Below are 25,964 nucleotides of genomic sequence, written 5' to 3' on the forward strand. Positions count from 1 at the left end.
ATTACCAGCGTAACAACAGAAAATCTAGTTAGGTCAGTGCCAAGGAGGTTGCAGGAATTCATGCGGCGAAAAGGAGAACCCACAAAGTATTAAAAGTTGGACACAACCACCCAAGCTATTGCAGATGAATAGTATTTCTTACTAGACGAATACTTTTTTGGCGTGAAATATGTTTAGTTCATTTTATTTGTACGTTTTCGTATGCTTTGAATATGAAATAACTTCACTTCTATGTTTGGTATATAACTGTAGTGTAGTGAAATATTTTTGTTTCGTTCTTCCTTTTACTATTGAGTTGAATGCAAATTACATGCGTACAAACATTTCAGTTCTGGCCGGACGAATACTTATTTTGCTCACTGTATATTTGGTAGAAATTCATACATCCGATCATTTTTCTTTTTGTTTGTTTCTTGCTTTTTGTTTTGTTTTCCTAGGTTTCTGAATACTTCCGAAGATTTTAGCACAATGCTTGTAATTATGCACTTATGTTTGCTCTGTTTGAAATGAAAAAAAAAAAACAATCTTTATTATGAAGAAAATGGTCTGCAAAGCTCTTTCTAGAATATATGTTATTAGTTATAGTAGTTGATTTGATTTTAGCGTCCCACTCAGCAGCGAGGCTATACGAGACATGGACCTAAAGCTTAACGTGGGATCCAGACCACATGAGCTCTTGCCGGTAATTGAACTCCGCTTTTAGAACAAAGTATCTGACCACAGTCAGTTCTTACCCCTTTGGGTTGCAACAAACCTTGTGATACATTTGTTATTGGGAAACAGTAATGAAACTGGATAAGAATTTCATTACCTGGAATCAGTCAGACCCGTGATCCGGTATGACCGAATAAACCTGGAGACGATGGAAATGAAAATGTCTATGACACAGTTAAGGGAGCCCTAACCGTTCGTGTTGGTCTAGTGGGTAGCATGTGCGCCTCTGATTCATGTAGTCTCGGATTCGATTTTTGTTAGGAGATCATTAAATCTTTACTTTAAGTGACCTTAGTTTCGTTGATGATCCGTCTCGTTTAGCCTAAAGGACTTTATCGTGGAAAAAACAGACAGTAACAATACTATTAACGTATACCCAAGTAACATTTTCGTTGTCAAACAGTGTGTCAACCGTTGTCTATTTGTAGGCATCGTTGGCAAAGCCACTATTAAAGAGCCAACGGCAAATTCGACAATCCATCAACCATCGATGCCAACAAGCGAAAACAAAACAGTGGTTCAATGTAGGTGCATCGTTGTTTCGGCAAAGCATCGAAAGATGTTCAATTTTGTTGCCACAATGTTGGCGTTCCGTAGGGTAACGATCGTTGGCCAATTGTTGTTTTTTCACTTTGATGTTTTGTTGTCATTCCATTGGCCCAACCACACCATACTTGGTAGATTGTAGGATAACGATCGTTGGCCAACTGTGATTTTCTTGTTGGCATTATGTTGAAATTTCGTTAGCTCAACTCCTCCATGGTTGGCACACTGTCGTCCATTGGTTGGTTGGCCAACTGTACACAATTTTCAGTTGGCCAAACGTTGCAAATAATTGTTGGCATAAAGATTTGCAGTACCGCCAAAATTACCGTTGGACAACCAACTATGTCGGTTGGCCCAACCCTCTATGTCGGTTGGCCCAACCATTTGCCAACCCAAAATGCTACTTGGGTATCTACATAGTATATAAATGAAAAATACGTTGTCTATCATAACAAAAAAATGGCTGAACCGTTTGAAATGAATTTTATTGACATAATTAACCTCTAGCTTGGACTAGGTTGTTGAGAACTTGCTCAGAGTACTCCCGGAAGTAGTAACTAAATACATGATTCTGATTGGTTGGCGTTATCCGTATCTTGCTACGTAGCCTATACATCTGTATATAACAGAAATCATAAGCTTGTTGCTATCTGTCCTCGTGGATGTGCGTGCTAGCACTGTAGCTGGTAATAAGAATTGCTTTTGGCGTGAGTTCAAATCCGGCCGAAGGAAATCTTTCTCTTTTTTTAAAATCTTTATAACACTTTTTCAATAAAATATGATGAAAAAAGTACTCAAAAAGGCGATTTGCTTAATTTTGGGGAGATAATTAGTAGCGGTAGTGGTAGTAGTAGTAGTACAGAAGCGAAGATATATATAACTTTCCATGAAATCATGAAAATAAAAAAAATGACTTCCAACTCTATTCAGAAGGTAGGTATATTGGCACGTGTCGAACCGAGTTGTTTGCTACGCGACGTTATGCTTTCAGGCAAACTACTGGCTATCGATTAGGTAAGTCTTAAGGGCCACCATGAAGAAAGAAAGAAAGAAAAGGTACGCTTATCTCATGGGGACAACAAAATAGAATAGTCTGTCTGCTCCTTGACATTAAGTGTTTGAAACCAATGTTGTTATGAATATCCATTTTTTTCTAATTTCCTTAGGAGACTAAAGAGAAACGTTAATTCTCCTATATATGAGAAACAAAAATATGTCTCATATATCGCACAGATAACGAAATAAAATAGCATATTTATCTACGCCTTGGCGTTAAGTGTTTTAAAATTGTTTAGAATATTTTTCCTAATTTCCATAATAAAAAGAAAAAATGAGAAGTGTTAATTCCCATAGAAAAAGAAAGTAAAATATAATTATACTTATTAAACAAAAAGAATAAAATAAAATATATTTAAAATATACTAAAATAAAAGATGACTAAACTTTAACGAAACACTACCTAAGTAAAGCATTTACCCCGAATAGTCTATGCAAGTAATTTGTAGAATATGGACAGAAATCATGAACATAAACTATTAGTTGTCAACTAAAAGTGTAGTAGCGATAGTTCTAAACCAAAGTAGAATATTCACTCTGCTTCATTTAAATAATAAACATTTTACAAAAATAATGATCTTTTGGCTGTATCGTGAATATTTTAGTAGATAAATAATTAAAATACATATGTATAATTTAATGACCGCTACTGGATAGCTGATTGCATGGGTGAAGATAATGAATATTACTAGAAACTGTTACAAATGTGGGGGCCGAAGTGGCCCAGTGGAAGCAGGTGGGTGTAGCTAAGTAGCCTGAGGTGTCAGCCTGTAGTGTTGTCAACGGCTCGAGAGGCTCGGCTCACGATTCAGTCACAACCGAGCCGATTCGAGAAGTGAGGCGAGCTCGCAACTCAGCATCTAATCACTTTTTTGGATCTCGAATCGTCTCAGTAGGTTAATACAATATGAAATATATGTTCTATAAGCCTTTCCCACAATTCTGCTGCTTGGGGCTAAAGTCAGTCAGTACCGAGGAAGTTAATTATTCGTCCCTGATTTGAAAACTGTTCCACGAAGACATCTTTAAGCAAATCCCATTTTTATCGAACATAGTGAAAGTGATCAAAGACAAGCGCTACAATTCGACTCAACTGACATTTGTGAGTATGTGCGGCCGTTTGCCTGTTCCACAAATATCTTTTATTGTTTTGGTTTCATTTTAATGAAAATTGGCTTCTGGTTTCAACTAATAATCTTATTGTTTCGGATTTAAGTCTATCAAGAATAAGGGGTGAAAGCTAAACCACTCACTCTTTGCACACATACATACAAAACAATTTTGTGTTATAGGCAAAACAATTTGAAGATCATTTGATTGGACCAAACAAAGGCTATTTTTACTTTAGGCCATCCGCATCATTCGAATTGGTTGCGGGTGAAATTGGCAATGGATAAGCGCGTAAAAGGGACCAAGTTCCTCTGAACTTCGAAACTTCGTCATTTAAATATTATAATAAAATATTTTAAAAATAACTTTCACCATATTGAGTCAATTTCGATTCAATATGGCGTATATTTGTTTGGTGCTTCTCGATCATCCCTATTAAACGAAATCAATTTTGGGTCATGAGAAAAATTAAATTAATTTGTTATTGGGAAACAGTAATGAAACTAGATAAGAATTTCATTACCTGGATCCGGTATGACCGAACAAACCTGGAGACGATGGAAATGAAAATGTCTACGACACAGTTAAAGAAGCCCTAACCGTTCCTGTTGATCTAGTGGGTAGCGTGTGCGCCTGTGGTTCGTGTAGTCTCGGATTCTATTTTCGTTAGCAGATCATTAAAACGTAACTTTAAGAAACATTAGTTTCGTTGATGATCCGTCTCCTTTAGCCTAAAGGACTTTATCGTGGAACGTGAAACTAATTTTTCATTAATGTTCGTTTCATTTTTAAATGGAATTATAACGACAGGATTGTGCTTTCTCTTCTCACTAAATTTATATTTGCCTTTCTTGTTTGATGTGTGCGTCTGTATGTGTCAAAACATTGCACTGAAAGATAACTGCAAGTTCTGTAAGAGTATAAGTTCTTGAGAATAACAGAAAAAGATAAGTTATTTGATTTTAAGGGATTATCAAAATTCAATCAAGCGAGCCAGTAAAATTTGTCGTGTAGAATGTACGGGGTGGGGAACGGGGGTAATTGCTACAGGATCCTAATTAATTGGTCAAAGCAAGGAAGTAATTTAACTGTTTACAATGAATTTTGAACATACGTAGTTAACACGTGGATTGACTGGGATAGCTTATATCATTCGCTGTTTTTCTGGGGGGAGGAAAGGGGTTTAAATATTTTCCAAATAACATTTTCGTACACTTATTCTTCTCGTGTGGAGAATGGAAATTGTAATTAGTTGGTTGATAATTTTTAAACTGATGCGAACAGTGAAAACTGCTTTGAAAATCCAGAAGAATGCAACTATGTGTCTAATTATTTTTACATATTTATTTTTAAACCCTGGGTTTACAGTTATACTCAGTCAATAATTTTAAATTAATTGTTGATTCTATTTCATGAGTTTTAGAATACATTTAACTACTTTGCCAAGCTTATATTAGGGACCCATAGGGCCAATTTTTAGAAGCTAAAAATCTGAAATTTAATTATAAGTCACGATGCTTCAGCCAGAGATCAACTTTTATATCCAGCATTGTGATTCTCATTGTGGCTTTTTTAATTGCAACGTATCACGGATCATACCAATCACTTTCTCGTAATTTTATGAGCTCTAAGACTGATGGGTTGGATGGTTAGAAGTTTAATTTTACTTGCAGCAACGAGACTATATGATACATGGACCTACAGCCTAACGTATTATCCCGAACCAGATAAACTCACACTGGAAATCGAACCCAGGTCTTCCGCAACGAACACTAAGACAGAGTGTACTTTCATTTTTTCATTTATCGTTGCATAATCATAAAATGTTACATTTCCTCTGGATCTGACACGAACTTTTCCAGGTATAATACAAGGTTCCAGGACATATACGGCCTTTAATGATAATAACGCTAGTTTATTAACCATATTTTGGTTAAATACATGACATGGTTTATTTTTCCAACATGCTTAAAGATCTAATAGACTGACGCGGATAGCTCATATTTTTTTTTTCTTTCCTCTCTTTGTTTTCACAGACAGATCAATATTTCATTGACATAATGTGTCAGAACTTAGTAGAAGAAGCAAAGTGCCTCCACTTCACAGGTAAAACAAAGACAAGACACGCATTTCAAACAACCTTCAGGCGATATTGCCTTGCCTTTCTTTGCCTATAGCGTTTAGTGATGACTCACTGAATAAGTAGTTGCTTACTACTGAAGGAAATTTTATTGGGTCAACAGCAGGGTGGATTGATTTAAATAAGTCTGATTTAAATCACGATTTTAATCACTTGATTTTTTGAATAAAAGTCGTTGGGTTAAATCAAAATCTGAAATAAATTATTTTAAAGTGAAAATAAGTAAAATGCCGTTTCTGTTCTGTTATTTCGATTATGAAAGATAATAATAAAATACAATGAGACTCAAATTATGTAAGCACAATATGAGAACGAGTATCATGCAGAGGATGATTAGAGAAAATCCCGCTTTGAACGGATAACGGGTGAATCCTGCTTTCTTCCCTTTGTAACATAGGGTTTTTAAATCGTTAAAACTATTCCAACGGAGAAATCATAATGGAAATTTATTACCTGAAAACAAACTAATAGTCGTGGGCACAAAAGAACTTTCGTCTTAGAGTCGTATTTAGAGAAGCTCGATCCCCTCTGCGAAAAAAAAAAAATAATAGATTTTAAAATTTCAGGCAAAATTTATGTACTAAATACATAGAAGTTATTTGGGATCGTAATACGGCAAATTTTGGATGCGTTAAATTATCGAATAATACTTTTGATAAAGTGAATACTTTCAAATATCTAAGATCAATATTAACAGACGAAAACGATATTCACGAAGAAATTAAATGTCGAATAAAATCAGGGAATTCGTGTTATTATTTAGTTCAAAATCTCTTGTCGTCTAAAATTCTGTCGAGAAATTTGAAACTTAAAATATATAAAACGATAATCATGCCTGTTGATCTGTATGGTTGCGAAACATGGTCACTTGCTATGAGGGAAGAGCATAGACTGAAAGTATTTGAGAACAAGATCCTCAGACGAATATTCGGACCCAAAAGGAACGGGAATGGGGAATGACGGAAACTTCATAACGAGGAATTACATAATTTATACGGTTTACCAAACATTGTTAGGGTCATCAAGTCTAGGAGACTCAGGAGGGCAGATCATGTAGCCAGGGTGGGAAAAAGTAGGAACGCCTTCAAAGTCTTAACTGGAAGACCAATCGGAAAACGACCATTAGGAAGACTTAGGCGCAGATGGGAGGACAACTTTTAGGTGGATTTCGCAGATATAGGAATACAAAGTAGAAACTGGATACAGTTGGCTAAGGATAGAAGTAAGGGAAAGCTTTTGTGAACGATGAATTGATCCTACGGGTTCCATACGCTATAGAGTTAGTTAATTTAGGCGAAATTTATGGACTTCATATGTATTTCGTGCGGCTAGCTAGTTTCGATTTTTTTTTTTAAAATAAGCCCCTGCCAAACATCAGTAACTTTCGTGAAAAGAAAAGTGTCATATTGATAAACGTTGCTGTAAGTTTTTTTTCCTTAATGCTTGAGACACATTGGTTGGGATTGAAATAGGTAAATGATTGGGGATTAATTCAAAATTAAATCCCAATACTTCCACCTAAATGACATCATTAACATTTAATACTAATTCCTAATGTCTTTTCTGCAGTTCGCGACTTGATTTTTTTAAAAAATATTTTTGTGGATTTTTTTATTTAAATCGATTTTTTTATTTAAATCGATTTTTTTATTTAAATCAGAACTTTCTACTCGTATAATACATTATTTTTTCTTCATCCTGGTCAAAGTCTCACACCCAAAAACAAATAAAAATATCCACACTCGTCATATTATTTTGTCAAAAATAGAAAAAAAGTATAGTTAGAATTACATTTCTATTTGCGGATAATAACTTGCTTCTTTACAAAAATAAAATTAATAATACCCACAATGAAAATGCATCAATAAATAAATCAGCACATAATATTACTCTGATCCTTAACACATGCCTTCACATTCATACATCCTGTTGAGTATTTCGTTTGTGATTCTAGTGTCAGCAAAAATGCCTAGAACTAAAGGCGCTTTGGAGTTAACTGCCGCTCAAAAAGGCGAGATTATTGGCCGTGCTGCTAATGGTGAGAAATTGTCTCTCATTGCTAAGATTTTGGGTGTGATCCTAGAACCGTGAGGAAGTGGCTGGATCGTCATGGGGATCAGGGAAACAGAGAATGGACTAAGTCAATACCCAGAAGTGGAAGACCGTGCGCAACATCAAAGACCCAAGATGAAGCTCTCGTTGAAGAAGTACGGAACCATCCTTTGCGTCATCGGTCTGTGTTGAGAGACAAAGGTCTTGAACTAGGATGTTCACATAAGACAGTAAGGCAACGGTTTACTGTGGCTGGACTCCATCACGCACGGCCAGCTGTGAGAACTATTTTGACAGATTACCACAAGGAAAGGCGTTTAGAATGGGCTAAGAAGAACGTGAGTCTTCCACAAGCCTATTGGGATCTCGTCATCTGGTCTGATGAGAAGGTGTTCCTCTCTGATCTGCAAGGGAGAATGATATTATACAGGCCAGGCGGGACACGATATCATCCACAACATGTCATTCGCACCGAACATTCAAGACGAGTTTCAGTTCATTTTTGGGGCTATATGACAGCTGAAGGTCCGGGCGAGATCGTTCCTGTTCCTGGACGAATGACTAGTGCGACTTATATCCAAGTACTGGAGAATACAATGCTTCCGTCTCTACACAAAAAATTTCCAGAACAAGAGCAATTCGTGTTTATACAAGACAACAGTGGCGTTCTTACCTCGAGGCAAACTTAAGCATGGTTGGAAAATCATCCAGAGCTAATATGTATAGAATGGCCTCCTCGATCGCCAGACCTTAACCCCATAGAACATCATTGGGCGTTAATGGTTCAAGAATGGGAAGAACGTCGACAAGACCGTAACAAAGAAATTCTTGAGACACATATAATAGAACTCTGGAATAATTTCCAACAACATCCAACTATATTCTCGAATCTTGTATCTAGTATACCTAATCGTTTGGGTGACGTTATAGAAGCAGAAGGTGACTACACAAAATACTAGAATTCTTTCATTTCCAAATATTTGCCTTTTATTGATCTTTTCTTCTTTTGTTCAATGGTAAAGTCATATTGTTATTATCACAATTACAAGTATCAATATTCAAGAATGGCTCAAGTTCTTTTTTCACCAAGAGATACTCATCTCAGGTAAGTAAACATAAACAAATGAAAAAGGGAAATGGAGGCCTTGAAAGTAAAACGTAGACAAGTTCACCAGTGTTCAGAAGCATATTTTTAAGTCACGCTCGACCCTACTCATAAGAGGTGATTAGTTGCAGTTAACAGTTTCTCGCCACGTAGCATATATAAATACAGCAGAAATCAAATAACTGTTACTGGCGGTCTTCGTGGCCGTGCGTACTAGCGCAGTACACTAGTAATTATAATTGCTTTTGGCGTGGGTTCAAACCAGGTCCAAGGTATTTCTCCTATTTTTATTAAAACATAATACTCAAAACAGTGATTTACTTACGTTACGAGTCCAGTTTTGCTATACGATTCCAATGCGTAAGAAGAAGAAGAAGTAGTAGTAGTAGTAGTAGGAACGGATTAGAAGCCCTGCAGAGCTCGTTTTGTTCCACCTTGACTCCATGATTTAAATTTAACCTCAACTGCTTCTTCAATTTCTTCTTTAACCCCAACAAATTGACAATTTTCTTCTATTACAACACAATACATACACCAGGCTTGAACCAGGCCCGCACCCAGCCACAGAGGTTTAGAGGGGCCATGAATATGTTAGGGGGAATAGGTGATTAAACATTCTCTTACACATATCAAAATTGTGTTTTCTGTGTCGAGGTCTGGAGATACCACGAAAAGTTTAGGAGGCCAGGACCTCTATATCCCTCTGGTTGCGTGTCTGGTTTGAACAATCGCAAACTGCAACCAATAAGAAACGCGTTTTTAGTTTCTCTGGCAAGGGTTGAGTGTTAAAGGAAAAATGTTCAGAAGATGCTGTCTACAATGCAGTGAGCACAGTGGGTCGGTGTGTTGTGGGTAGCAGTGGGTTATGGTCGGTGGTGGGTCGCAGTGGGTCACATGCTGTTGACCCACGACCCACTGGCACTCAGAAAACTCAACCCACTTGACCCGCTGACCCACCGGCTCACTGAGCAACTCCAACTCTGATTGAAACATTTTCCAAAATATGTACGGATATTCTGAAAAATGCCAAACGATACGGTTTTGTTTCGTTTTAGGTTAAGGTATTATGAGTCTGCTGTTTCACTTTTGCATGGAATTACGTACCCATGTTTTATTTTTTCTAAATATTTTTTTGTGAAAAAGACGTTAATGAGCAATAGAAAATACAACTGTTTTTCGATTCGGATTGGTTTGGGTTAACAGCTTGAAAATGAAATTTTTATCTTCAATGTCCAACGATTATGCCTGTTAAGTTGAGAAAGACTACGATTGAAGCAAGTGAATTATGGTGGACGAAATGGTGGAATGAGAAAGCGAGACTGTCCCGAGAAAACTCATGAACACGATGTGTCCGTCTCAAGCTTACTTGCCTTCGGAACAAACCAGTCACCTCACCCATCAGACAGTTCAGTAGGCAGAGTCTCAGTTTCGAATCCCGGTGGGAGAGCCTTTGAAATATTACATGTCCTCGATGTATCTGTGTTCGTGTCCCTCTCGTTCTAGGTTGCTGGAAATAAATGTATATCGAGAATAACCGAATATAATACAAATTAGTTACGGAGATACTTTCGGTCTTTCTTAAAATTTAAACTTGAATTCTCTGGACTATATTATTTTAGCATGACTGAAATCAGTGTTTCACCGTTAATAAAATAACGAAATCGTAAACGTTTGCAATTTGCTACATAGAGGAGTGATTCTTGACTCTTACTTAAAACAGCGGTCTTAGGGTAGTGGCTTGAGCATTCGTTTCGCGAGTTAGGAGTCCGCGGTTCGAGTCCCTGGAATATTAAAAAATATATATAATTTAGAATGTAGATATTTCTGGTGCATTACAACATGATAAGTAGTAAATTTCTCTCGTTCTTACTATTTAGAGTTGAAACGAATTCCTTCACAAAGGAAAACTACCAACATGACGTCACAGTTTACAATCTCGATTTCTACTGTCTGAAAACTTAGCGTGTTTCGCAAACAATTCATGAATACAAACGGGTCATCCTTCAGGCCTAGTATGAGTGAAAAATTTGAAACATTATTGTGGAATTGTTATTAAGTTCTTCCACTCTTACTACAAATAACAATAATATTTTCGTTCGCCATTTTTAACACGTTCCATATAATCGTTCAACAAAAATTGGTAAATATGAACTACTATTTTTTTTATATTTGTATGTATATTCGGTTAAAATATCAATAGAAAGCATACATAATACAATGTCTCTTACATAAAGAAAGGGTGTTACTATATATCGTGATGAAGATAAATCCTACTTAGTTTCTGTTAAAGGTTCCGAAGGTTCGATTTTCATATTGTCCAGTAGCTGACAAGCATCTTTTTCCCCCTCATTTCTTTTTAAAGTATCTCTTATAAGGCAATTCATCTTTATAGATCCATTTTTTTTTATTTTTCTTAACTTCAGTATGCTTATTTGCATTGGAATAGGTCGTTATGCTGAGGTCTCAAATATATAGTAATAATAATAATAATAATAATAATAGTATAAAAGACAAATTCTGAATGAGGACACATTCTATTAAAATCTGAAAAATCGCCCGTAGCGTTAGGCAGAAGTTACAAAATAGCTGGGATTGGAGAGACGTGTAAGGATCATCAGGACATACCCTTTGCATACGTCCCTACAACTAGCTAATTGTTAAAGAAGAAAGTTTTGAGCCAAATTTCGTGTAGAAAGTAGAAATACAGAACTCAAGGAGCCGTAAGAAAATATGTTTTTAAGTAATGGTGATGCCGCTGTGCTACAGAAGACGTATTGGAATAAAGAAAGTGGGAGGAAGGGGAACCCGGAAAACGCATACGCACAGAGTGTTTGTTCAGCACAATGCCCACTAGGCGGGAACTTGGTGGAACCGGTTGAACCATTCCATTCACAACACTTCACTAATAATAATAATAATAATAATAATAATAATAATAATATAATAAATGATGCTATTCAAAGTTTTAAAGTTGGCCTAACCTTTGGCAACACTGTCTTAAACGTAGGGATTTCGAAGAAGGAGTTCCGTACCTTCAGGACACAGTTCTGCTACTACCTACATTTTAAACAAAAGATTTCCACTGGAGTTTCATGCAGAAAGTATTCTACTGAATTTTTAAGGAAAATAACTGTAATAAAAATAACTGAATATCACGCAACAGTAAGGCATATAATAAACTAATTTTTAGGATATCCAGAGGTAATTATAAAAGCTTTGCTACAAAAATACCTACAAAGACCTTAATTCAATGAGCTCTGAAATACAAAGTATCAAAAAGATTAAAAGATTCAGTCTACAGAACAATTGTTACTTAAAAAATGGACATACACTATTTCGAAAATCGAGACAAGATGAGAAATGTTTACGATACTTTTCGCCTCGACTCGATTCTCATCTCCAAAGCGAGACGGTAATTTGAGCTAATTTGTCCAGTCTCGAATGTAGAATGTTAATTTTTCATTTTTTTTTTTTTTGTTTGTTTTAGAAACGAGATGAAAAATTTCTCTTCTCGTGGGCAACATTAAACAAAACCAAAATATTCTTGCCAAATATCACGTTTCTGCTTGTAATGGTATGACCTTGAGCGATAATTAGCTCCTAGCTTTTAGTCTTCTACGAGATAATTTTTATTACTATTATTATTCTTGAATATTTGATAGTTCAAGTATTGAAACATCCGAGTATACAAATATCGGAATATAATAAAACGTGTCTCATCGTCGATCAATCGCCATCAAAAATCTTAAAGTAACAAAAACGCCCGACGTGGATTCGAACCACGAACCTCCAGATTACTGGTCCAGCGCATTGACGACGGAACCGCGATCACTACGCAGTAAATAATTTGTCTTTAGGCTCGCTACTTTAGGTTTCTTTGCCTCCGTTTACAAAGTTGTATATTTCTCCATTTCAGAACTTCATTCTTGTTTTTTTTATGATGATATAAGTGAATAATCTTCGGCAAAGTTTATATTAATAACTTGACTTGTTCTTACACCTTTGGTTCAAAAGTTTGTTTCTTCTCCACATGAAACCACAGATATGACTGATTTAATTCTCACACTCTGCATTTGTTTCAAAGCAGTCGTCATTATCTGATCAGCTAGTGATGTTCGCCACGATACATTGTAACTAAGTTACAATAGGTTTACGTCCTATCTGAACGGCGCATCCATCGAGTCAACTTTTGAAGTATCCCATTAAGGTAGTTTTCAACGTAGCTAAAGGAAACGTATGTGAACGAGTACATAGAGTTCTCCGTAGCAGAATGTATAAAGTCATGGCTCGATAACGACAAGGTTGGTGGTTCGAAAACCGTCTCGATAGCTTGAGATTTTTTGAATTCTTAATTCCTCAGTTCTCAAGATCTTTCTCTGCCTTAGTAATCATCTGATGCTCTAAAAAGAGTTCTCCACCTTAGTTCGACAACTGCCTAATGTGATCCCCGTAGTTCGAAACCTTTCCTTCTTCTGTTTCACAAAATCATAATTTTCGTCATAACACGAGTGTTGTCAGATCATTTTTCCCCAATTCTAAATCTTTGCATATAAATCATCCCACTCTGTCTCCATACTTGAATATCTCTCTCTCCCCCTCTCTCTGAATGTCGCCCAGGAATTCATATGGCTTGAGATCAAACCTTCTACTCTTGAAACCAAATGTAAGTTCTCTAGCGATGTGTTATCTTAACACTATAAGTTGTTTGCTTTTAGATTTCAGCAGTGTTTTTTTTAGATTTTATTCTTGGGGGTGGATTCTCCACCGACATAATTTTTTTCACTTTTTTATTAGTGTATTACTATACATTTGATCAAACAATACGTATTTAGGAAGCTCAAGAGAGGGAGAATTACACCCTCCTGTCCTGCACAAATGACGCCCCTGGAACATTTGTTTGCAATTACTGAAAAGAAATGAAATGAATCATTGAATAACACTCATTTCTGTCAATAGATATTTTAGAGCTCTGTGCGCACATTACAGACTTTAGGAAGCACAAAACCTACTGCTGTTATTGGGAATTTCCATAGCTTTCTTAGTGAGCATCTTACTAGCTTGCACTCTTTAAAGAAAGAAAAGAATGAAACTAAAGGTCTTTGTGAAGCTCTGCGTACATTGTGTGACGTTTAAAATTTAGGCTCTTAAAAACATTTCAGAACAAACGAATGGAGAGGACTGTTTTAAAGCTATAACGTTGTAAACTTGATTCCTGTTTCTTTTTCAGCTGAATGGAAAGAGTGTACTACGTCACACACACTACTTTGGACAAAGAGAGGTGGAGGAAGGGGAGGAGCTGGATTGAATACTAGAAACAACTAATCGATTGTGACATGTATTTTTAGATGCATAAGAGAACGGAAAAGAGTTTATTATTATTTGGACTTAGAATTTGTGTAACGATTTCTATGTCGCGAACTGTACAACTGGAAGTAAGTATCGTAAGAAAATATGAAGAATCCAAATGAATGGCACTTCAAATTCCGAACTGGTAAAAGTAAAGCTATGTTGTTGCAACAGTACCAACTTCATCCACTGCACTCAGCGATCAACATCCCTACAACGCTGATGCTAATATGACTCGAAAAAATATTTAAGAAGAATTTAGACAACACAAATATCGCACTGCCATTGAGTCGAAAAGGTAATTCTAATTAAAAAGGAAGAGGTCGAGAACGTCCAAAAGCTTCTTACGCCTCATTTTGGATAAAATTGGTTAAGCAATCCAGACCTGTACTTTTATTCTGATTTTATAGGCAGTCAGAATTTTGAAGATGGTTCAGATAATGACGTTCAATATCACCTCATGGACGATGTCGATGAGGTAAATTTTCCAACAGCACGAAGTAATTTATTTCTTTTGCTATTTCTTCATTCCTAGGATTTTATTATTTTAATCAATATTTTTCGTTAAGATATTAATAATTTGAATATTACTGATATTTCAGGATTAGTATTACATCAACACGATTGTAATTTGACATTTGTAATCTCTTTTAAATATTTGTAGGTGGTGAAGTAATTAAAATGTATGTTATAAAATTCGAAATAAGCTAAAGAAATATACTTGTATTTCTGAAGTAAACTTTAATTGGCAAAATAAATACATTGTTTGTAATAAATTTTAATCGCCAAATATATATGATGTAAAAGCATTTTAATTCGCAAAAATAAAGTCTGCCTTCATTAATACTGGAACAAAATTTGACTTCTCCAAAAAGTATGGTTTCAAAACGTCCCTCCTGGAAGTTTTAGTTTCAAAACATCTCTTGTCCAAAATATTGTCCTTAATGATATGCAAATAATAGGAATAATAACGCCAATTAGCTTCAGAATACACCCTTAGCAACATAAATATTCCAAACATAAAATATTTCAATATTCCGATAGGTATCTGAAGCACTAACCGTTTTTTGGTTTTACAAGAGACGTCTTGAAAATACACTCGATAATTCATTGATACACAAACCGATGAATATTTCCAAATGAATGAAGTTTTGTCCATTTCACTTAGATCGCTGACATAAATTAAACCAACACTTTGGACAAAGTAATAAATTATGTTGTGGGAAATCAAATGTTTTCTCATTATTGATTTTAGAATACCTGCCCTTCCAACCTCCTGAGATGGCGCTGGGGGCATCAACTGTCGTGTCATTTGGTAGCAAAAAAATCAAAAATGTCTATTTTAATTTTAATAATCTGATGCGTATTACTTGAGATATTATTTCTCTACTGTTAGTAATCCATTTTGAGTGTTATTGATTACAGCGCCACCTATCACGAAACGAAAAAAAGTGTTCAATACAAAAGTTACGTATTTTCTCCCGGAGAATCTTAATCTGTAAAAAATGGGGGCTTCCATTTAAGATTTCAAAGTTGACCCCCTTCCGCCCCAGAGGGTCGGGGCTGGGGGTCGAGTGTGATATTTTTGGATGTCTCTCTTCGAGACGAACAACATTTGTTACAACTTTTTAAAAATCCTATTTTTAATTTTCCAGGTATTTCAAAAAACTTCTTTAAATGAATCATTTTTCAACTGTTAGTAACCCATTTTAATTTTTGTAGAATACAGCGCCACCTATAACGAAACGAAAAAAGTGTTCAATAATAAAGAAGGAGCCGGAGAATCCGAATTTGTAATAAAAAATGGGGGTTGCCATTTAAGATATCAAAGTTGACCCCATCTTGCCCCAGGAGAGTGGGGGCAGGGGTTCGAGTGTTGTATCATTGAAAGCCCCCCTTTGAGACGGACAACTTTTGTTACAACTTTTTTTTAAAAAATCCGATTTGTAGTTTTCAAGATATTCCCAAAAACAGTTTAAATGTCTCACCTGGTATATACACAATCAGATTCTATCAGCACCACTGTATCGTTGTTATTTAATTTCATTTATTTGAGTTTTCCTTATTTTATTACAATTTCCTCTTAGAACACACACATATCACTCTCTAGATTCTGTCCTAGCTCTTTAATCCTATAGAATCAACATTGGTCAATAGAACAACAATTGGTCTAATCAATCTTTTAACGTTTCCATCTCCAACTAAAATCTTCTATCAACTTCCTACACAGGCTCTTTGCATAGTAACCGAATCCATATTCAGTATTCGCCGTTTAATAGACAGTCGTTGCCCTAACCCGCCTACTTTGACATTCACACACTTATCTCCTACCAATCGTTCTGTACGGTTACAAGATAACTAACGTGGACGAACAACATACTATTACTAGTTGTTTTCGCCTAGGTCGATTGAACTTTGCCAGGGTATTACATACTGCTAAATTCCACAAGGTTATACGTACTACGACCACTAGGCACGACTGTAATGGTCACTGTAGCATCACACCTTTACAAGTATAAAGCTGTGGCTGGCAAGGCCAAATATCAAATGCTCTAATGGGGCAAATGGCAAATACGCTTATTACGGCGCTAAGCATTACGATATCTATTACATGAGGCGTGTGCAGTTCAAACAACTAATATGTAAACACTTGAGATCTCGCGATTCACCTATGTATAATACCAAGTTAGACGGAGGAAAACTATCTCATGATATGCGCATTCGTGTAAGTTCGTGTCTGCTTGTCATTCCCACTACGTAGCCTCAACATGAACACAACGCTACCGTTTTTGTAACAAACAGTAAGATAGTGATCAGTGTTTGCATGGCTTTTGGCTGAAGTTACCGGATTAGGTACTAAAAGGCAAAGTTTGTCTATAAAAGTGAGGGAGAAAATAAGATTTTAGAAAATTTAGTTTTCTCAAGCGGATATCTTGAAAAGTATTAGGTGAAAAAAAGAAAAGAAATAGAAACAGTTTTTTTAGAATATTTTCTCAGCTTTCTTTGTGAACATAAAAACTTTTTCGCTACGACCGTTTTCGAGATATAAACGAAAACCCAAAAAAGGTGACCATTTCCCGCACCTCCTGGACCCCGCTCACATCGTAGGTTCGGGGACATTTTAGTATGTTTACCTCCTAAGTACTCCAAACACACCTCTGAAGTCAAAAATTATGTACCCAACCATTTCCTCTACACCCCTCGTTTGAGAGTTTGTGGCTTACTGAAAATGTTATCACAATCATTTTCTTTTAGTCCAGTTAATAATTTCACACAGGGTTGGTATAGCCACAAGACTTTTTCCATCTTCCTCCTTTTAACAATAGTTTTTAACCCTGCAACCCTCACGCGGGGCAAATATGACCCCAGAGGGATATTTTTGTTTGGCTCTCCTAGACAGTTGGAAATTCCGACCCGGCCACCCTACTAGCTGTCTGTTGTATTGTCTACTTCAAGGCCAACAATTAGTTAGTTGTTTACTGCATCTCCTTCGGTCAGTGCAACAGGTTCTGTGCGTCTGGGGTCACATTTACCCCACGCAAGTGTTAATGTAACCTAGTTTTACGACTTAAATGAAAAGTGTTTTTCTTCTTTCTTTATACTGGTTTTCAGTGTGATATATTTTATATTCATTCAAAGTAACTTATTTGGTGATAGTTTCTAAGGATAAATATGGCTTATGAGAGACACCAGAGTAAGTTTGAACAGTTTGTAAGAGATGTTCTTGCTGAATCCGATGAAGAGGAAGAGGTCGGTGGTGTTGCTTCTGTAGATGAAGATGCCTTGGAAGTTCGACAAGGAAGCAGTGACAGTGAGGAAAGTGCCCATGAAGAAGATTCAATGGAAATCGAGGCAGAAGATTTCAGCTGTGATCAAGTTCGTTTTTACATTGGGAAGTACAAGAAAACGTTGTGGATGAACCAACTATCCCCACAGACTGTTCGAGTCAGAGCACGGAATGTGATCCCTGCAATACAAGCAGATAAAAACGCACTTACGCCTATAGATAGTTGCAACCTATTTTTCTCTGATGAAATCTTAGGAAAAAATTGTAGACTACACAAATATCAAAATCCAACAACTAAAATTAGGATACAATAGAGAGCGGGATGCTAAAGGAACAAATTTACTTGAAATAAAAGAAGTGTTAGGACTTTTATATTTAGTAGATGTAAAAAAAAATCTTCCCACGACAATTTGAAAGTCTTGTGGGCCACTGATGGACTCGGCCTTGACTTGATGAAGTGTGTTACGAGTTTGAGCCGATTTGAACTTTTGCTATCAGCTTTGCGTTTTGATGATATGTTGACAAGAAATCAGAGAAAACGTCTCGATCGCTTAGCTCCAGTAAGAGAAGTTTTTAATATGTTGTTGAAAACTTCAAAAAGTACTATTCTCCTGGTCAAATGATGATTTTAGATGAGAAACACGAGGGCTTTAGAGGTAAATGCCCAATTAGGCAGTTTATCAAAAATAAACCTGCAAAATATGGGATAAAAGTATTTGCACTGGTTGACGCGAAGATGTTTTACACTTACAATTTGGAAATTTATGCTGGAAAACAGCCGGAGGATCCTTTCAAAGTTTCTAACTCAGCCAAAGATGTCATCTTGAGAATGAAAAAGCCAATTGAGAATTCCGGGAGAAACGTGACAAAGGACAACTGGTACACCAGTGTGCCATTAGCATTAGAGATGTTAGATAAACGGTTAACTCTTGTTGGGACTTTTCGCAAAAATAAAAAGGAAATACCACCAGAATTTTTAGAAAAGAAGCCGGTACATTCAAGTTTATTTGGTTTTGATGACAATAACATGACTCCAGTTACCTACTGCCCAAATAAGAACAAAAATGTTTTATTATCCACTATGCTCGATGCACCAGAAATTGATCCATCTACTGGTGTACAAAGAAAACCAGCAATCATAACTTTGTACAATGAAACAAAAAGCGGAGTGGATACGTCCGATCAGTTGTCTTCTTTGTATTCGGTGTCCAGTAAGACTCGGGGATGGTGATATTTTCCAGTTTGCTGAATACTGTTGGAATAAATGCACTAGTCATTCTCGGATGAAATCGCCACTTTGAAGAAAAGATAATGAGACGGGAGTTCTTGCAAGAGATAGGCAAGAGTGTGATCAGACCACATAATGGTCTTTTTTTAATCTACAATTTTAGGTACTTAGAATTGGAATAAAAACTTGAAATTCGGTATGCTTGTACGTTTTCGTTAGCACTAGCTAGGTAAATTAGTAAAAAATAAAAAAAATCCAACTTTAGAGTGGTTTTATAGGGAACTAAAAAATCTTTCCCATGTTATTTATATGGGACACCTTTTACACCCCCAAATTATTTAGCACTTCCTGTAGGACTACAATCATTAAATTTGACATGATTGTAGCTTTTCGGGACAAACCCTCACGAAAATTGCCAAAAGTGAATATTTTTAATTTTTAGGGGGTCTAAAGATTGGATGAAGAATTTCCCCATGTTATTTAAGTGTACTTTTTTTGAACATATAATCTCATGTTTTAGGTACTTAGAATTGGAATAAAATCTTGAAATTCGGTACCCTTGTACGTTTTCGTTAGCGTTACCTGAGCGAATCATCAGAAATAAAAATTTCCAAACGTAGAGTGGCTTTATGGGGAACTGAAAAATCTTTCCCATGTTATTTATATGGGAAGTATTCTACACCCCAAAATGTTTAAGCACTTCCGGCATGACTAGAATGATGAAATTTGGCATGATTGTAGCCTTCTAGGGCTAACAGACAGGAAAGTTGCCAAAAGTGAATATTTTTTTAATTTTTTAGGGGTCTAATGGGGGATGAAGAAATTCCCATGTTATTTAAATAGGCGTTTTCTTGAGATATAAAACTTTATATTATAGATAGTTGAAATAGGAAAAGAACCGATAGAATTGTGGGTTCGAGAAGTGAGAGGCCGTAGGCCGAGCAAACTCTGGGGTCTGGGGGCAGAGTCACCAGCTAGCCAAAGGCTAGTTTAATATAATATAGGTTCAATGTATAAGCAAGTGCCACCAAAACTTAAGTTTGGAATTATTTTCTATACATATTTTAATATTGTATTCTTTGTTCATAAAGAAACCACATTTTTAAATCATCAGATTGAGTTGTGCACTGCATGAGATGCAATTCGTGAAAAGAAAAATAATAGACTTTCATAAGCCCACATGTTCAATAAGCAAATTTTTCGTCCCTAAGTGAATATCTCTCCAAGCGTGAAATTACACTATCGTATGCTCTCTGCTGCACGGTCTCTGCTGCAAATATAGTTTGCTGAAAAGAAACGTCAGTTGGTTTATTCTTCCAACCTTTTTTGCAATTATATTTATTTTTAGCTAGTATCAAAGTGTTCTAGTACAAAATATGTCATATGGGAGTTCCATAGTTGTCTTGAAATTAGCCAATATAAACTCCAGTTTAGCATGTTTTAGTTGTTTCGTTTATTCTTAGACAATTGAACGTCATGACAATATATGTATATATATGCATATATCATTTCATACGTGGACTGCATGTATGAATTCAATGTAGCTGATGAATATCTAGATTTTCTTTTCGGTTCATGCATAAACAGATGATTCTGTGAAGACCATTTCCAGATTTTTAAAGCATACGCATTCCAGTTTACGAATTTCCGTAGATAAAAGCGGAAGGGTAGTTTATGTTCAAATATGATACCTCAATCTTATTTCCTGGCGAATGAGTGAGCATATCTGTTAGTACTGGGATAGAAAGCTCATATTAGTTAATGTAAATAAATTATGAATAAATAGATAACAAGTCCTGAGCACAATTAAATGCAGAACACGGATCGATCGGTCCAATGAAATTATTAACAACAGAATAGTCTAATGAAACAACAGATCGGTCTAATGAAACAACAGAATAGCCACTTTTTGCTTTACCTCTCTAGCTTCAGTAGATATTTCTAAAGTTAAGTCCATTCCTGATGGTCCAGCTCCCAAAACTACAACCCGTTGTCCTTTGAATATATCTGGAGTCCTGTAATCATGACTGTGAATTTTATGGCCCTGAAATATCTCGTCTCCTGGTATCTCAGGAATGTATGGTGTAGAATAATGCCTAAATTTAAAGGAATCAAAGGCAGAGAATTAATTCATGATCCTTACATTATTATGCAAATTAAGTTAAATAAATTACAATACACTCATGGGTATATCATAGTTACTTAAAAACGTTTATAATACGAATCTACTCGTCTAGCAAAAGCCGAAAAAGCCAGTCTTCTCTGTTCCTGAGAAGTCGAACACTATATTTGACAAATATAAATTAAATAAAAATTTTAATATTACGTGTAATAAAAAAAGTATTTATAAAAATCTATTGATGGTTTTGAGAATGATCCTCGGTATGTTTTTTTCATACTGATGTACCTTCGATGGGTGATTATTGAATATTTTCTAGTTTTTGAAGAAAGCAAAATGATCAATCATTTTTAACTTTGTTCATTCCAGTTAGAGATACATCAGGACCACTGTCATAATATTCGTCACTAAGATACTTTAGATGTGCACTGACTCATCCATCTCAATTCTTTTATTGCTGTTGAGGAGGACACTGACACTTGGATGTTTGTGATACTATAGCGTCGATAGCTTGTAACAGTGAATAGTAAATGTGATATTTTAAGTTTTCGAATATTTTAAATGTATAATAACAAGAAGGAGTCCCACAAAAAGTATAACTTTTTGTACTGTTGATAACATTATTAATTGGGTGATAGTATGAAGTATGTCAAACAATATCCTCTTCTTTATATTTCTTATAAATTTTAACAAAGAGTGATTAAATTTTATCAATAACTTAAAAGATTAAACGGATTTTTCAAGAATAATAGCGAAATGAAGTGTCATATTGCATTGTAACTTACAATCATCTCTATTTTTTTAATTATGAAACCTTACATACACTACAATGTCAGGAATCATCTCTTATCAATTTTCGGCATTCTTCATTAGCACGCTGTATGTATAACGTAGACAATTTACCTTGAAACAACCTTGCAAGTTTGAAGCACTGAGTCGCTGCTGGTCAGTAACAGCTGGAAGCTCCTGCATGTAAGTAGGGAAGTCTAGATTTCTACACAACAATAGCTTTATTGTTTGCTTAAATGTTTTATTACAGTGTATTTTCTTGTCTGTGGGGCCCGTTCCGGCCTTAGGTAGGTCCCTGGGGGAGATAGATTGATTACGTGTGCAATAGAGGTAGTTTTGGAAAGTGGAATGACCTCTTTTCTTGTTGAAACATGATCCTACACGATTCTTTAATCGAAATTTTAAAAATTATAATCAAAGTAAAATTAAAACTATGTTTCAGATTATTAGAACTTCAGTATATGGCTTAAAACGCGGTCCCTAGCTCCCACAAGCTTTTTTTCATTAATTTAATTATGATCTTACTTTTAAAGCTCGTAACTAATCGAACACTTTTATTTGAACTAGAAAATTATGATTAAATTAAAAATAATGAATATGATTGCACCATGAAAGGACTCCCTCAAACATTACTCTTCAAGCTCCTCCATTAGCAATGAATTTCCTATGTTTAGCAATGATTTATAATGGTGATTTGTTTTACTACGCAAAGTATTAAGATGGGTTACAGTAACTTTGAAAATAAGGAATGGTAAGGAAAGGGAATGAATATTTATTTATTTATTTTTCGTTTTTTTTCGGTGCGAAGTGCGCTCCCTTTTCGTTTTACTTTGTTTCTTAAAATGACACCTTGCCGCTACAGCAACGATGATACGCAGAGCCGTATGGTTTCTTTACTTGCCAGGGCTTGACTGTAGGAAGAATGATACATTTACCAATGTTCAGCTCTCTTCTTTGCTACACAAACATCCTCGCGATATGATTGGTAAGCGAAGCCCAGCTTGCTCCACCTCCAATGTTTAACCGAGGGGAGATGGTGAGCTGTCAATCATTTCCTCTAGTTTTGACTGAATGGAAGATTTCGTTTCTTTTCCCCTTCCTTTTGCACCATTAATGTTGAGAGTTTCTTGTTTGAACAAGTGAACAGCAATGACTGACATACATTTCTTGTCACAAAGGATGATTGCTTTTTTCCCCAACTCTCTGACCACTTTTGCTGTCTGGTTCCAGGTTGTCTCTCCCTTCCCTCCTTTCTTTTCACATTGGGTGGACGAACAACCTGCATGATCTATTTCAACGCCTCCCCCTCGATTGAATGCTAATAACCTGATAGATAAACGGTTGGGTCCTTGTATTTGTTTGGATGGCCTCCATAACTAGTTTTGCAAACAATGTTAACCCTTCTTGAATGGTTATAGGTTTCTGTGTATTTAGACACAAAATGGATGGTCTGTTCTTTTCGGCAAAAATATAAGTTATTGAAACGGTTGTTGAAATGATGATTATATATTTTAACTGTATAAAGCCGACATCGTGTTTCATTTCATCGTTTAAAATGTATGTACAATCCGCGGCAAAAAACCTGTAACATGAGGGTGTATGTTTATTGTGAAACTACGCCTAACAACACAGGGAATGAACATAATGTCTAAGTGGAACGAATCACGCCAGGATAAACCTCGACCTCCTCCCGTGCACACTTATTTTGGAGCAAAAGACTTCGGCATTTCACAATAAACTTATATGTTCATGTTGCAAGTTTTTTGCCCCGGATTGTACCATTAAAATCATATTTTATGAAAATTGCTGGTTGAGCCCGTCTTAACGAATTTTTTACTTCTTATGGTTATTAGCTTGGATGTCTGGTAACCAGCCATATGCTATTAAAATACATCAATGAGGCGCCTTTTAAGAGAGGAATTCAGACATACTGACGATTTCCAAACTTTATGCATAGTATGAAAATTCTCTGATAACAGTTATTACTCTGAAGAAATTTATTAATCATTTACCTCTATAGAAATGAAGGAAATGTATTCTCTGATCCGAGAAGATACCTACAAACGAAATATCCCATTCTTTTCCTCTTTTGTAGACTGAACCCAAGCGGTATTACAAAGGAAAATTCATTTACCTTATTTTTCTTCTATTCCACTCTCTCTTATGTTAATAAATAAATAAAAAATATTATATTATATAAATGTAGTACACAATCATGTAAAGATAGTCTACTGTTGCGACGTGGTTACGTTCTGTTTTCTTTAACGTGTTTTATTCGACACATTTTAGTACGTGTTTCTTTTTGGATTTTTTGTGTGTGTTGACCAAAGAAGATATCATATTCAAGTAAGTTTTATATTGTTATTATTATTGATTTGATATATTTGCATAAGGATCGAAGGAGAACCCTCCCTAGAAAATTTACACATATTGTTTTTCTTATGAAAATAATTAACACGGTGTAGAAACGAACGAAGAATTTCCACCATTTCCGGAGAAAACTACCACTGAGCCAATATGTTTCAATCCTGGGGGAACCATGCCTGAGCCATAGCGCCCTCCGTGCTTTCCAAAACCGGGGGAACCAAGCCTGAGCCATAGTGAACCCCTGAACGGTCCGGCATGCCCCACGAATGAGCGAAATATTTGCTTTTGAAAAATGATTAGTTGAGGATGTTAGCGCCTCTGGATTGTTTTACGATTAATTAAATTATTGTTTGAAGACTAAGCCTTACTTTTGTCGCGTATTGTGGTGAACTTAGGCAGCAAACCGATGTTTGAAGACTATGTTTTTTAGTCACGTTTCATTTCATATGCAGTCCAAACTTTATATTGTTTGAAGACTATGTCTTAGTGTCGATCGCGTCTCGAGTGAAAAATTGCCCCTCGGTTTCGTCTCGTGGGCAACTTAACCAAGAAAAGACTAAAGGATGAAACTAGTATTATTATTATAGCTAGGAATATGTGGAGAACACTACAACGACACTTTAAAAAAAACAAAGTGGTGTCTTATTTTCACGGAAAATATCTTAGTACTATTAATGATTTTAGAGAAAAATGGTTGGTGACGTCCCTTAAGACCCGCCATTGACAGAGTTTATAGTTTACTGCAGAAACTAAGTCTAGAATAGTTGTGTTTTTAGAAATGCTTGCTGAAGTGACTTAAGAAACGCCACTGATGGACTTTACAACAGAAATCAAATGTGCAATTTGTCTGAATCTTTATAACTAAAAGCGTGATTAAACAGAATTGCGTACTGTCCAATATTTTTGATTCCAGATACTATATTATTTAAATATAATGCATGTACTATATAACTACATTGTATCTGAATGATTTGTCGAGAATCTCTAATCATATTGGGAAGTCTTTCCGGAAAATGAGCAATTTACACATAAAGAACACTTTTGGAACAGATATATATTCAATATTTACTACAGATAATGTTCAAAAATATATTGTTTTATTTACTGTAGTGTAAAATAATTAAGTTCAACAGAAAGACAGACTTTTGTCTTGCTTGCATAACAAGAATAAATGCAAAGAGAAAATTATAATAGAAATATATTTCGTAGTATTTAAAAAATCACTGAGTATTAAGTATCCAGATCTGTTCAAAAACTGTTCAGAAGTGTTCCCATTCTGAAAAAAATGTAGTTATATAAAGTTTTCAGTTGCAGTGGGGGCAATTTCCCGAGATACATGCGAATATTGCAAATTTTACGCTGCCTTTGCGTTTGCTTTTATGTAAATGTGTAGGCTTTTCCTCTATCTGTATGACACTTACCGACAGTTAGACTCGAAAGAAAAGAACTACGTTCGTTTATTCATGTTTTGATCATAGAACTGTATGGTAGACTTCCCCCTTTGAATTTGCGTTAGAATAGTAAACCTTTGCAAATCTTGCGAAACGTAGTGAATATTCAAATGTTTTTTTCCATAACTCCTGCAATATTGCTTGTAATTGAGTG

General features: G+C 35.6%; 1 protein-coding gene across 2 annotated transcripts in view; it reads right to left on the reverse strand.

Annotated features, from left to right (window-relative positions):
• The window catches only part of LOC145688406 (senecionine N-oxygenase-like), a 299,767-nt gene that overhangs the window by 71,247 nt on the left and 202,556 nt on the right, over positions 1 to 25,964 (reverse strand). Inside the window, exons 4-5 of one of the 2 annotated variants that reach the window (XM_081762592.1) lie at positions 21,003 to 21,180; positions 6,020 to 6,094 (exon numbers count right to left, since the gene is read on the reverse strand). In XM_081762592.1, the coding sequence (XP_081618718.1) occupies positions 6,020 to 6,094; positions 21,003 to 21,180 (253 nt within the window). The remainder of the gene's footprint in view (positions 1 to 6,019; positions 6,095 to 21,002; positions 21,181 to 25,964) is intronic. The other variant, XM_081762593.1, reaches the window with a different exon arrangement.

This window comes from Thermobia domestica, chromosome 6 (genome assembly GCF_964235325.1).
Source record: "Thermobia domestica chromosome 6, izTheDome1.hap1.1, whole genome shotgun sequence".
Taxonomy (NCBI): Eukaryota; Metazoa; Arthropoda; class Insecta; order Zygentoma; family Lepismatidae; genus Thermobia; species Thermobia domestica.